The sequence below is a fragment of the Thunnus albacares genome, chromosome 20, assembly GCF_914725855.1.
Source record: "Thunnus albacares chromosome 20, fThuAlb1.1, whole genome shotgun sequence".
In the NCBI taxonomy this organism is placed as follows: Eukaryota; Metazoa; Chordata; class Actinopteri; order Scombriformes; family Scombridae; genus Thunnus; species Thunnus albacares.
The window spans coordinates 15,229,609-15,245,354 of NC_058125.1; the positions used below are offsets into that span (position 1 = coordinate 15,229,609).

The 15,746-nt window shown below is 37.5% G+C and overlaps 1 protein-coding gene across 2 annotated transcripts in view; it reads right to left on the reverse strand.

Moving 5' to 3' along the window:
* Positions 1-15,196, reverse strand: part of LOC122971798 (zinc finger protein 385C-like) — a 77,981-nt gene extending 62,785 nt beyond the window's left edge. For both annotated transcript variants that reach the window (XM_044338543.1, XM_044338541.1), the window contains exon 1: positions 15,082-15,196. In XM_044338543.1, coding sequence (XP_044194478.1) covers positions 15,082-15,124 — 43 coding nt within the window. In that variant the 5' untranslated portion in view covers positions 15,125-15,196. The remainder of the gene's footprint in view (positions 1-15,081) is intronic.
* Positions 15,197-15,746: the final 550 nt, after the last annotated feature.

Below are 15,746 nucleotides of genomic sequence, written 5' to 3' on the forward strand. Positions count from 1 at the left end.
AAAAATGTATGTTGGTGGTATGGGCTACAACCTATTTTAGGACAATTATGTTTTTTATGTACATAAAATGTGTTTTTTTTGTTATCATGTAATCTGATTTTTTTAGCATCTGCTTTTCAAATGTAAATATTTGCTGGTTTTCTTATTCTAGTAGTAAATTAAATACGTTGAGGTATTAGACTGTTGGTCAGACAGAAAAAGTTATTTGAAGACGTCACTAGTTGTCTGGCTGGACAACCCTAACTCCAACTATATATACCTTGTTTATAAATAGTTGTTCAACTTTTAACTTAGACATACAACTTCTAGATTCTCCAAACACCAGATGCCAAATGTCTATTTTGAACAATCGAGGTAGTAGGTTGTTGGGTCCATTATTAGTTTTAATCATTTAAACCCTGAAAATAACTTTGGATACAGACTTGCCAATAAAAACAACTCCGGTAGCTATTTGTGGAATTTCAGCTGAGGACTATTCAACTCTCTTGGCACTGATACATGGGTGTGAACACGTGTTTACATTTGGAGAGGACCGCAGGGCAGAGCAAGGTTACGACACTTGCTCCCTTTGGGCTTCACGCTCCTGACAGCTCTCAGAACAGTAACTGCATGACACTGATAACACAGGCTGAAGCAGGGACACGTGGCATCTCAGTCACGGAGACATGCACCTTATCTCCATCTGTCTCAGTCTTTCTGTCTTCCTCTTTAAGTGCATTTTTAGTTTCTGCTCCCAAGTTATTTTCTCACTGTTTTCTAGAGCTTCCGCAAAATGCTAAGTATGTTTATGCTAACTGATGGCGTGCCAAGAGGAAAATCCCTCCATTTGATTGAGAAACATATGCTTTCCATGTGGAGTGATAGCAGGAGGTGGGAGGAGGGACGCCTGGAGCTTTGGATGACTAATGAGGATGACTAAGAGATGAGTTCAGGGTGGTTTACCGTGTCATTTGTCTAGCCTATGTCTAGTCTATCAGTTGATAAATATACATTGTGTAGAGTTGGTGGTGAAGCTCCTGTCAAACGATTTCTGGCTCATTATAGGGATGGCATCGAGTGAGCAAAGACCAAGTGATAGGAGATATTTGAAATATATGATTGTTCACAGCATACACACCAAAGTTATTTCTCCCAGACTGAGGAAGGAGCCTGAAAACCAATAAACTGCACAAAGGCCTTCACATCATCATAATATAGGGGCAATCAGCTTATCAGTCAAAACAACCACCACATGAGAAGAAAGGAAATATTTAGCATAATAAACAAAAAATTTGATTGTGTGGGTTCACTATACAGTCAGGCATATATTCACACACATACCCATTTAAAGTAAAGTACATTTAAAGCTAATAAAACAAGCGATAAGCATAAGTAATGCATAAGTATAAGTTATGCAATCAACCATATAACACATGAATTTCAGACACACTAATACAGCTGCTGTAAAAGTATACTGTAGTCACTGCAAGTCACTACAGGTTTGACTTGCATCTATTTTAGGTAGGGGATAACACCCTCTGAGGTGACACAGTCCATTTAATGTTTCAGCATAGCCAACATTATTTCACATTTGTCCAGATTCATGCAAATATCAAACACATTTGATATTTAAATTGTGGGTTTTCACTGTGGAGTTATTCATCTATTCTACTTTATTGGTTAATGAGATAACTAGCTAAAGCTTAAGACTCTTTTAAGCCGGTTATTAAATTTTAATCTACACCGTCCAGCCTATCAGAGTTGAGAATTCTCAGTGGCCATGTTTTAATGACTGTTAATGGATTGACTGTCTGTGTTACTGATTAACTCACTGCAACGACCTTGGTTACAAAATGATTGTGCGTTTGTTTAGCGTGCATTCCCCAGAGATGCAAAATGATGCACTTTATTTCACTGCATGAAACCAATAAGTGGTCAAAAGAGAAGTGTACACAGGTTTAGCACTCAGTGAAAACTCTGCTTTGACATTGTGTTCACTCTTCTATTAACCTTCATTGGACAATGTTACTATTGTTTCGATGTGATCACCTCCCAGTGTGATTTCCCAATGGATGCTCATACTGCTTTGGATGAGGAAGGTAGTTTGGTTATACTATAAAAGCTGTAGGTGTTATAATGTTGATTTTTTTGGGATATTTGCACTGGTAAATTATCTAACCAAAGACTTTAGATTAAATTACTTTTCACTTAAACAAGAATTGTTAAGGTATCTAATCACATGGTGAAGAAATTCAATGGTGTTTTACAGACAGATGACTGCAGATAAGATGACTGCTTGTTCTCGCTCCAATTCCCTTAATCATCCATCCTGAGTTCTTATCTGTGCTGACTCGTATTGGAAACCTGACAGGCTAAATTGGATTGACTTTTAATTAGCTTCACTCCCTAGGTAAATTGGGTTTAATTGCCTGAATTATCTCGCAGGCTCCTTTAGGTGGTAGGGCAACACGAAGCACCTGGATAGCTTTTCCAACAAATAAACCAGTCAGTGAAGTCAGTTTGAATCAGTTCTTATCAGCCTGTAACAGATAATAATTACAGTCTGTTCATGCTAACAAGTATTACCTGAAATCTTTATTTTTAAATAATACAAGCATTATGTGATACCATTCATGGCCTGAGTAGTTTTGGTGTTTAATGTTTAATTGTAATAATAATTGTAGTAGTACAAGCTACATCAGGGATACATCTTTAAAATTACTCGCTTGGCTAACGAGGCCTTGAGCTCATGTCTCAGAGAAATGAAAAGATAATTCTGGCGATAAATATTTACAATCTTTATTTAAACCTGTAACTGACATTATTATCACCATTTAAGTTGACATGGTGAATTTGTTCAAAAACACATCTAGCAGCTAAGGAGCAAAATCAGCATAAATTTGAAGTCGCGTCTCCAGCCACCTGTAAAAGGTCCAATATTCACTCTACTTCTGGCCCTGTTTTGCCCTCCAACTACTGACGACAACACTGTCAAGAGTAGTGAGAGTAAACCAAAACAGTAAAGTTGCGAGCTACAAAACCAAAACTCTGAGCTGAAAGACGCTGAAAAGAGTTGGGTGATAACTAATGGCTTCATCACGACCAGCAATCTCCTCTATACATAAGTAGTCATTCATCGTTAATATAAAATTATTGATTTAAGCCGATTCAAAGAACATTGACAACATGGAATTTGCCTCTATTTCCTCTTCTTCACTTTCCCCACAAAGTTAATTAAATATCAAATATGGCATTATAAAGAAACCCCAAACTAATGTCCCACCTGCACTCTTGTAGTGCTTCAGTAGTTGTAGTACTTGATTTTACAACTGTTTGATGTCTGTCTTTAATTGTAATGTCCTTTGTTTTTGTTTTACACAAGAAATTTCCAAAGGATAATAAACTAAACTGATTAACTAACCTTTACATCGCTCTGTCTGGAAAATTCACAAGGACAGTTCCCCAACCTGCACTGTACTATGCAAAAATAAAAAGTTGTAGTATATTCCAGTTGCTGATGGCCGGTGTTCATCTTTCTCCTGAGTCAAATGCTCTGCAGTTAATTGAATTTCCATACTAACAGACAAACATTTCTTGTAGATTTCCTGCTTTTACACAAAGCATTTTCTCTACTATAAAGAGGTAGCCGGAAAATGGTAAATGTCACTATAAAACATTCTCAGTAAGGGCTTTATAAAACAGTTTGTTATTGAAATGAGAATGATGTCTTGAAATAAAATTGAGAAAGTTATTTTTGTAAGATGATTATAACTGGTTATTGTACATCATAGTCCAGAGCCTTCACCATGTGATTCAGCTATGATTGAAACAGACAGCCATGCAATAATGGCTCCATCAATTAACGACCATTTAATTTGGCCTGCATGACTAGTCTTTTGTGTTCAGTGGTAATGGCTATTATAGGGGACTATAACCCACCATTTAACGGACGAACAAAGAGCAGAATTATTTTAGAATAAGAGACTGCATGACAAATCAGGTGCGAAGAAAAGCTATTTGATCCAAAGAAAACCAGAGAGGGCAGAAATAGCTTCAAAATGGCCAAAGTGCCCCTTTACTGACATCCAATGTCATCAGCTACTGTGTGACTTGCATCTAGTTTTACTGCAGGGCTCTCTGCTGGGTTGGGACACGAATATCGTTTTCTCACTATGTCTGAAGGAAAAAAAAACAACATTTTCTCCTCAAGACCATTATTCAAAGCCACCATGTCATGTACAGATACTGTAGATGAGGTTGTCTTAAAAGCAAAAGTGTGCAAACTCTCTTTTTGTAAAACTTCAGCATTAATTAGCTTTTTAAAACAAGAAAACATTGGCTGTTGTTTTGGGTGATGTCTACTCCTCCTCTGATGATTATTCTACTTATACACTGCAGGAACACACACACACACACACACACACACACACACACACATGCAGCACATGTATATACTGTATATTGTCCCCTCTGGACATAATAATATGCAGTGGGAGAGAGATATTCAGAGCAGGAAAAACTAATTTGCTGCAAAATAGTGTCAAGGTGCCCCCTCCATTTAATACATCTGTAGGAGGTTCAACTCTTTGCACTCGTAATTGCAGTTTTGCTGTTAAGACCTGGAGGAATGCGTGGGACATCACTATAGTGGATAATAGATGTCATTGATGGTTTTATGCTGAAACCAAACTACTGAAAACAAGCAAAAGCTAAAGGTATGGTTCTCTGACATTGAAAGTGTTCTGCTCACTTTAAAATTGGAAATAATATTAGTGGTATTTAATTTTGTATAATGTTAAAATGTGCAGTTTGTGTGCTTACATGTGATCAGGTTTTTGGAATATCCCAGTTATGTGTTGCACATGTAAACACCTTATTCTGGTTTTAGGAAACCTGAATATGTTAGTCGGAGTACTCTGATAAAAATCAGGATACTGTAGCATTTAAACACCTTATCCAGGTTTCTAAACATTCTCTGTTTGTGGAGAAATAACAGGGGGAGACTGGATACTGTTAAAATCATGTAAACAGGGATATGAATATTGAGGTTTCTCATGTTCCATGTAAACACCAAATCTAGAATATGATCAAACCCAGGAAGAGGGTTCCTGGGTTCCCCCAAGACACTGTTTAGCTGAGGTGATGAGCCAAATATCTGGCATTTGTTGTGTATAATAGTACATCTTATCTCTTCCCCAGGTTAATGTTTTATTCCATAAAAGTATATAACTTTTTTATATTAGTGGAGGTGGTCTAAATTTCAAGTGAGATGAGTCAACTCTGCTATAAAACACTGAGGGAATCCCTGATGTCTGACAACTTTAAAGTCAAAATAATTATTTTAGATGGAGAATTGAGTAAAATCATTTAAAGGGGACATATGCTTTTTGAGATCTTCTGTCATTAATATAGTGTTATAATGTTGGATGTCTGTGTCAAATATAGTCAAAATTCCAAAAAAAATGAGGTGAAAGCATGTAAAAATGCACCCTGCAAGTCAAAAGCCAGGGCTTCAGCCTGCTCTCACACTTCGTTTACAAAATTACCTCTACTCCCCCAACAAACTGACATCAGATTGTTCACCCTTACCCACAAATGCTCATCCGTTCCGTAGTTTTTGCTGCTACGGTTCACATTGTATATTTACATTTTTCAGATTGGATTTTGGCTTTAACATGTACGGATGTATTTGGGAAGTTGATATTTTGAGTAAATAATGCCTCTGGAGCTGCCAGAAGTCTGTTGAGGGGCAACTTCAGGAAACAAACCAATCAGAACAGAGTGGGCTCATTGGGAGGGGCACCTTAAAGAGACAGGAGCTAAAACGGCCTGTTTCAGACAGAGGCTGAACTGAGGGGCTGTATAAAAGGACAGTATAAGATAAATAAGCAGTTTCTTGAACTGTAAATCATAAAACACACACACATATGTGTGTGTGCCACACACACACATATACACTACACACAAGCACTAAAAGAGACATCTTAACACTGCTGCCTGCTGTGTTGAATCTGTACCTGCAATGCAGTCACAGGGGAATAGAGAGGTAATGTAGCGTACCAAAATTCAACTTCCCACACAGCCCTCAAGGTGTCTGTCCAGCCCTCCGTCCATATGACTATCAGTGCTGATGCAATACATACATCATGCCAGTGTGGGTGTCCACATATAACCCAACAAAAAGCTTTTTTCAGAGCAGTATTTATAAATGTGTGTGTGTGTGTTTATTCAGTGTGATTCAGTGTTTAATGCATGTGGAAGAAACACTCACTAACCCACAGCATTTCAGAAAATTACTCTGGCATTTGAGAAGCAACTTCATGGTTACTTTCAAAAAAAGAGAGTGGGGGACGTAGAAAAAGACTCACTCCTGTATTCTTTAACACCCAGTGCAGTGATATTGCGTGACACAATGACACAGTAGCTTGTAGTGTGTGTGTGACTGAAAAAAGAGAGACGGATTGTGTGTGTTATGTTCATGTTATATCAAAGTCTCTTTCTTAACAGCCAGTATTTATGTTCTTTTATCTCCAGGTAGATTCAGATTACTTCACATGAGTCCAGCAGCTAACAAAAATGCTTTTAATATTTTGAAGCTGCTGATCCAGCCTCAGGGAAGAAGATTCATTTTGTCAGTGTAGTGATGTACGAGCTGTGAAAACTACTTACTGTGGGTGTAACCAAACAGTTAACCATAACCAGAAAGCCTGACGGTCTCCAGTTTTCAGTTTATTACAGCCTGGTATTGACCAGCTTTTGCTGTCATTACGTGTCCTCTATTGATCCTTGTGGGCATTTTGACATTTTCGCAGTGCCTTGAAGGATTGTTTTTCAACCATGGGCTCCAGCTGACAGAGGTTTGTCGGGGAGGGGGGTGGCTTTGCCCTGTCTTTGCTTCTAAGCAGCCAAATAAAGATCACAGTTATCAGTCCAGAGGCAGGTTTAAGCTGCCACTGTGTGAAGGAGACTGTCATCTGACTTGTAATGACACATCCCGAGAGCCATTACATCTTTGATGGGAGACTTAAGCAGAAATCCATTTCAGTGTGTCTGAGGTGAGGCAGCCTGAGAGGGAAAGGTTTGGGAAAGAGCAATCTGTTGTTGAGTCTGTTGTGATAAGGGGCTGCACATGCAATTTACCTTGGAAGCTTCCTTTGAAGATGGTTTGTAATTTTACTGACAGTCCATTTAAAATTATTACTGCAGCTACATACAGGATTTTTGTTTGCCAGATTAGTCATGGAGAATAAAGACAGAAGTGTTTTTTTCTATAGTAATCATATGTTGTTGTGTCATTTTTGCCACACTACTATCATCTGCAGAGGAAATGTGTGTTAACAAAACAGGCAGGAGGTGCAACCATAAAAGCCAGGGCAGAAAATGGCTGCTATGAGTCACTCTGGTGGATGCACGACCACGCTACTCGGGTACTCTTTGACAATTTTGATTATGTTTACTCACTTATCTCTTGCTTTCTCCAATTATTTCTGTTGTTCTACTATTCTAATGAAAAGGAATAAAAAACAAATGGATAATCCAGGGACCGTGCTTTAAATTAATTTTTTCATTATCATGTTCGTAATGTTCAATTAAGCAATTAGACATTCAACAAAATATTTGCTATTCACTCAAATCATTTTTCATGCAAAATCTCAGTTTGCAGTTTCTCCAATATGAGGATTTGCTGCTTTTCTGTGTTTCACATCATTGTAAACTGAATATCTTTGGTTTTTGGACCATTGGCTGGAAAAAATGAGGCATCAGAAGACCTTGGACTCTGGAAAACTGTGGTTGGTATTTTTCACTATTTTGGGATGTGTTAAAGATTAATGAAAAATGAAAAATAATGATAATGAAAATAATCGTTAGTTGGGTCCCTAGTCCAGCTGAAGTTTATCTAACTCTTTTCGAGAAGATCTCATAGTCCTAAATAAAGAAATCCCTGAACAATCCTTAATTTAAAGTTTTACAACATATAAAACATCACACATCTGGTTTCCACCTGAAAATGACATTAAATGAGTGGTAATGACGATCTAAAGTCGAATTACAAATGAAACCTGTGATACATCCAACAGACTGGGGTTACCATGGTGAGAGGAGTGTCTAAACCTGTGTTCTGCTCAATGGACCGATGCTATTCACGGACCGCCCTGACTGATTTAAGACCTGTGGTCCTGGGTGTCACAGAGCAGGTGGCACACTCCGCCTGTACCTTTCAGAGGCAGGAAAATCACCCTGCTATGAACAATATCTGTAGAAAAGCAATTTATTGGAAATGATGTAATACCTCACACATGATGAAGTATGTCTGATGCATTGCTGCTGTTCAAAAATCACCCTGAATGTAGTCCGTCCTCTGGAAAACCAAACGGTCACACAGCTGACAGTGAAAAATACCTTCATGAGATATCCTGAGTGAGACGGAGCTTATTTCAATGTTACTTTCTGAAAGAGACGAGCAGCTACAAACTCACAAGGTTTTGTGAAAAACTGGTAGAAACAATGAGGGAAAGTGATGAGCAATGACAAGTTGATATCACTTTTTTTTTTTTTACTAAAAACTATTCTTATTAAAGTGCAAAGTATGTGTTGTTGGTGTTGTCATAAACAATAAAGAATAACCAATGATACAATTTAGACAAATTTCTGATCCAACATATTTTTAGATTGTGACAGAGACCGTGATGAAACTATGATTATATCACATTGTTTTGTAAACAAGAAATTACAGAATGTGCTTTCTGAGGCCTCTGGTTTTTAGGGTTGTAAATATTGTATTTTGTTTATCTACAGAGCAATGGTGAATCCACAGGTGCCAGAAACTAACAGTCTAAAAAGATACATGTGATTAAAATTAGCTTTAGCAGGCTGCCTGTGAACAAGCCATACAACTATTAACATACCTGCAGTAATTTTAGTGAAAAATAAAATGGGTTCATTACCACCTTAAAAATAAAGAACTGTCTCTCCTACACCTTCGAAATGGGTAATTTACATAAATTAATGTCTTAGGTTGCCTATTTCAAATGATGCATTTTTCTTGTGCATTTGAAATGACAACTGAAGCATGAAATGTGTTGTAGATGATTATATTTCTGTGTTTTTAAGGCAGTATGAGACACATGCCAGAGGACCTGTATAGAAACTATAATTTTACTCAGCATATGTGACCTGTAACCTGCGTGTACTCTACTCTCTGTAATTTGCATTATTCAGGATGTAAAGAAAAGGTTAGCAGAGAGACAAAATAAAGAGGTTATGTTTGACAGCCTACTGATTCAATCTGGCAACGTTATACAGCAGCAAGTATTGTAATATTTCAAAAGAGCAGTTTTAATTCCAAACACTACTTTCAATAAATCATTATTAAAAGACCTGTATAATAATGTTACAATAGAGGAACTTATCTGCTCACATTAAGTGACATTTTAGTAATATTAACACATTAAATTTGATCTAATAAACTCTTTTATGTCATTTAGAGTTTTATTATAATGTTGGAAAATTTTTTAATTGTGGTAATGATAATATACTTCTGTTGTAGCAACTCAGTGATTTATGGTATTTTCTGTGGTGGATTTGGAATATTATTATTTTTGGACAGTTTCATTTGTGTGTATTCTCTTATTCTAAGTGCATTATATTTTGTTAACAGTAGCACTTCAAATAAAGACAGAGCGATTTCTGTCATAGGTGGCAATTAGAGCTGCAACGATTAGTTGATTAATCGATTGTTGATCCATTGAGTTGCCAAATATTAAATTAAAGGACCAGTTTGTAGGATTTAGTGGCATATAGCAGTGAGGTTGCAGATTGGAATCAACTGAATACCCTTCACCCTCCCCTTCCAAGTGTGTAGGAGAACCTACCTAGGGCATTTCTTGAAAAATGCGAAAGGCGCTCTCTAGAGCCAGTGTCTGGTCTCTGATTCTAGCTTCTCAAACATTAATATTGGTAAACATATGGTTTCTTCAGTCTTCTATGACAGTAAATTGAATATTTTTGGGTTGTGGACAAAACAAGACAATTGAAGATGTCATCTTGGGCTTTTGGGAAACAGTGATCGACATTTTTCACCATTTTCTGACATTTAATGGACCAAACAACTAATTGATTAATCGAGAAAATAATCAACAGATGAATCAATAATGAAAATAATCAGTAGTTGCTGCCCTAGCGGCAATGCATTAGTCAAATTTGAATACTTTCAGTGGAATATTCACAAAGGAAACAAACACACACATCAGTAATGCACCACCCCATGTCGGCTATACTCTATAGTGCTAGGGGGTCTTAATAAGATATCTTCATAGTGTTTGAGAAAACACCACTGTAATTATTGGCCATTGTGGCAATTTACTGCCCTGACACTAAAGGCTTGAGAGAGATGAATCTCATAGAAAAAATCTCTGCTGACAAAATGTAATATTCCTCACACATCAACAAAAAGTGTTTTGCGGGTGATTGTTCAATCCTTGGTGGACTTTATCAGCAGGAGCCATGAGTCTATAGACAGTGAAAGGCTGGAGCTCAAGCTGCTCCCATCCCAATCTCGTTCCACATGATTATTCTCAATTTCACAGATGACGGTTTTTACTGAGACAGACGGCGGCAGCCAAATGCCAAAGTACAGAGGAGAGCACTCTGAGGTGGGAGAGAAAGTTACAGAGGGAGCAAAAGATAGGCTGACCACTCAGCTTCATCACCAATATTTGGGATAGAAGTAATCTGTGAGTGTGACCTATTGCCAGATGCAGGATCATGAGGGATGAGGGGCGCTGCTAGATCTTGGGTCTGACAATGCAGACCGGCCATATGTGAACCTGAAGAACTGAAGGAAAACGCACACTATTGCAGAGGTTCTGGCCCTGCAGGTAGACATCAGAGAGAGGACACAGTCTTAACTCACTAATAATTTATTTTCATTATCTATTATTCTGCTGATTATTTTCCTGACTATTAATCTTTTAATATATAAAACAAAAGATTCTCCAATGTTTGTCTGTTTTGTTCGACCAACAGTCCAAAACCCAAAGATTCAATTTACAATCATAAAAGACAAAGAAACCAGCAAATCTTCACATTGGAGAAGCTGGAAACCATCAAATGTAAAGTGACTTCAGTGATTAATCGAGTGTAAAATAGTTGCTTTTTTTTTTTTTTTTGTCTGAGTCAGAATCAGAAACATGTTTGTTGCCAAGTAGGTTTGCACTTAGAAGATAGCATTGGTGTTGTGGTGCATAACAATCAAAATAGAGAAATTACAAAAACCACAAAAGTCAAGTAACCGTAAATAATATAAAATAGAAATCTGTGATATAAAATTTGTAAAATACAGTGAAAATAGCTGTTACAGAGGTTAAAATGAAGAGAATTGTTGAAATGAAGAGAAATGTCGATTGACTACTGAATTAATCCACTAATCTTTGCAGCTCTACATAACTCCAAAACAATCGTTTTTATTTTGAATTCTGGAAACATTTAAACTCAGACCATCCCTGAGACATAACACCTCTACGAGCCAAATACACACTAAATTAAATATTTGCTCAAAACCACGTTTCACCAGATCTGCACCATGTAAGCTACAATTCCCAACATGTGATAATTTCCTCTCACTTATCTTGACACGTTTCACTAATCAAAACAAATGCAATACTTGCGACCCATGCATATGCAAAATGTATCTGCAATCTGTGAGCATATAAATGCTGCCACTATTTGCGCCCTGAGCAATACTCGCAAATCCTTTCGTGAAATGGGCCACTGAACCCCAGTAAATATTGAAGTATAGGTTTACATTTTTCAAGTCTATCTTAATACAAATGTTTACATACCCATATTTACATGGAAAGGGTTATTGGTCACTGTAATTGTTCCTCCTGTTGACAGATCCCATCTTGTTAATGTAAGGGATGGGAGATGAAATCCACTGTCCTCGTTTCACGCATAAATGAAAGTTAAAGCTAATTTGAAGCTTCAGCAGTCTCAGTTAGACAAATCCAGAGGGTGTATTCCACAGTTACAGTCTTTTTACTACCAAATTCCCTCTTTGTGTTACTATCCCTCCACTATAGCAAAGTAAGAAAAACGCTGTCCATGGAAGCACAAAGAGGGAATTTAAAAAGACTTTAAAGATCCCGCCGCCTGCTGAAGCTTCATATTAACTTCAGCTGAACTTTAAAATCCATTTTTGCACAGGCCTGTGGATTTTGTCCCACATCTCTTGCACTGAAATTGCTTCAGGAGGGGATTCCTTTGTGGACAGCAGAAACAATTACAGCGACCAATAACCCTTTCAGTGGACATACGAGCACGTCAGTATCTTTTAAACAATGGATAGCGAACAGGTGCAGTGCAGTAAGAAAGCAAAATGAAATATAGCTCGGCTTATTTTCTCCAGTGCTTTGTCCACTAAGCACTGGATGTCCTTGCTCCACCATACGTTAAAAGCTATGAGCCACCCAAACCTCTCAGGTTATCCAGCATTGATCTGCAACTAACGATTATTTTCATTTTTTCACGATCAATCAATTAATCATTTTGTCCATAAAATGTCAGACAATGGTGAAAAATGCCTGTCAAAATTTCCCAGAGTCAAAGGTTATGTCTTGTTTTGTCCAACCAACAGTTGAAAACCCAAAATCATATTCACTTCATGGTCATGTGTGACAAAGACAAGCATTAAATCATCACATTTGAGGAGCTGAAACCAGCAAATATTTGGCATTTTTGCTTTAAAAATGTCTGAAACGATTATTCGATTAACAAAATAGTTGCAGTTTCTGTCAATCAACCACTCAATTAATCAACTCATCTTTGCAGCTCTACATAGACAATCCCAAATCTTTTTGTTTTATATTTTTATACTTCTAGTCACCAAATTGTCTTTTTGAGGCCTTGAGACTATCGCTCATAACCTCAAAACGATTAATTTCCAAAGAATGAGTAACATATGCTTTTTATTTGCCTGCTGTGAGCAAGCTGTTATCAGTCTGTTTCCTTAACATTTTAATGTAAAATATGTTCTACAAAAATTACAGTCGGTTTATTTTGTGCATGAAATATGTTTTACAAATAGTCAGAGTTGTCTTGTGTTATGAAGCAAGTCTTCATGCTGCTTGGAGAGTGTGAGTCTGGCCCAGCTGTGCACACACACTAAGACCCAGCAGAATCACACAAGGTACTAAAAAAACTCCAAACTCTCCCAGCGTCACACAGGAGGAGTGCTGGTGAAAATTACAGCATCACTCTGGGGAGTGGGCAGTAGGAGGCGCGGGATTTGATGAATCAAGGACCTTTTGTTCACAGTGAAAATGACTGCTTGCATGCAGTTGGAAAGAACATCTCTTCAGAGGTGCGGCAGTGCTTGGCAGACAGGCGGGCGTCATTTGGAGCCATTTAGGTTTGAAGCTGACGCAGGAGGAGGAAGGAGGAGAGCAAGGTCATTTAAAGAGGATGCAGAAGATGATGATGTGGCCAGTGCTGGCTGTTTAAGTGGGTCTACTCTGCTTGAATTGAGTAGCAGCTGAGTATGCCATGGCAACACTCACAGTGATGACAGTGTAAGACATATATAGGAAGATATACAGACTGAAGTGAAATACGACAAGCAATACTGACACATAAGATCTACATGTGTATACTGAACCATAGAGCTGACACACTTGATTGAATAAACCATAAACTGATTAAGAAATCAATAGATTAGTTATTTTTGGAGCAGAAATGTCAAAAATTAACTCGTTCCAACTTCTCAGATGTTAATATTTGTTACTTATTAGTCTTATATAATAGTAAACTGAACATATTTGGATTTTGGACTGCTGGTCTGAAAAAAACAAGCAATTTGAAGATGTCAACCTGGGTTTTAGGAAATTATGTTGGAAATATCTTACTATTTTCTGACATTTTACAGCCCAAACAATAAATTTATTAATCTAGAAAATAATTGGAAAATTAAATGATCACTAGTGTACAACATTAATCACTGAGTTCACTTTTTTCCTTCTTGGAAGGGCAAAGTCACACATCTGATGAGATCTTAAAGAAGCCAAAATGACCTCACGTTACAAGAAAAGGAGAATTATTGAAAACAGACCGGTAGCTGGTACGGCAGAGAGCTATTTGTCAAAGGGACGCTTGATGAAAAATTCAGCAGTGTTTTTTTTATACCTACAGTTACCTGCTAAAGTTATCTCTTCCTCTCTGAGGCTGACATACATAAACATCTGCACACATGCACAAACACACTTACATAAAGGGCTACAGTGTTTAAAATGAGTGCACAGGAACACAAACAGGCAGTCACACCTTGACTGAGGGGTTTGCAGGCAGTGCCAACATCCTTGAAGTCCAAGGACAAAATAATTACTCCATTCATTAACCCAGTTAGCCACCTTTACACCTTTAAACTCCATCAACAGGACTGCAGCCAAAGAAATGATTTCTTAACAAATATGAGTGAGGCAGAAAAAACAGCGAACAACTTGACCTTTGTGTCTCTACAAACACTTTGCATAAGTCCTTTTACTAAAAGTTTCCTCTTATCAAAAGTATTTATACTGGAGACAACAGCAGTTAACAGCTACCTATATATAAATATACATACATACGTACATATATATATATATATATGTATGTATGTGTATATGTATATATATATATAGCCTATATAAAGCATCCTGGCACACAGTTTCCCAGTTTCCCAAGCATTTACAGCAGTTTGGTTCAAGGTCTGTTTGTTTAAGTATCTGCAATAAACATAGCCATTATTCAAAAAGTATGACATCACAAACATAGGTAGGCTGTATTGAGGAATTTATGTTGAAATATGAAAGAAAAATAAGTACAGAGCTACAGAAAGTCGTCCTTACAGGATTTATGAAGAATACTGTCGTTATTTTTTGTGGGTTTGTGACAGTTTTAGCCAAAACAACTGCATTTTCACCTCATAGCAAAGACACATAAAGGCTATTATAGAAACATTTAGTCGACAGGCAGCAGTCTGCAATAGTGTCAAAATGACACGCGGACACAAAAACAAAGAAACAGCTTCGACATGTGGAAGTAACATTTAAAGTAAAAACGTTTATCTACCTGTGTAAGACGGTTTCACAGCTCCTCCGTTGTTGCTGTCCATTTCCAGCTGTCACAGATTACAGCGCGCGCTCAGCTGCAGGCGTTTCAGTCCCGCGAGCGAGTCAAGAAAAGATAACCACGCGGATAATGTGCGCGCGCTGTGCCACCGCCGCCTGCGCGACAGAGATACCAAATCATTGCGCGCGAGGAGGAGAGAAAAGGAAAGGACAAATGAAATCAGTCGGTGTTAAAAAAAAAAAAGAAAGAAAGAAAAACACAGAGCTGAAGCAACAGTAGCTCTAAATGTTTGAAATGTGTAAATCCAAAATTTACCTAAAACAACATAACTTTTTTTTAGTGCCACACGAAGATTGTCTGTGGCTGCAGTTGAGTCACAACAATGATATGAATGTAAATGATAATTCAGGATTTTCAATGGTAGCCTATTAAAGGTAAGTTTCCCTCCCAAATACATTTCACTTTCTATACTCTAAATAAATGTTGATTCAGTGTTTTATATCCTTCATGTAGCTACTCAGAGTGAGTCATGCAGTAGGATAACAGTATGAGACATTACAGGTTCCCATTACAGCCCAACCAAACTGGATATTTGAGGCTGATGCAGATATTGATATTTGAAAGTGAAAAGAAATCCAACAACAATAGCCTGATATTTATTCTTT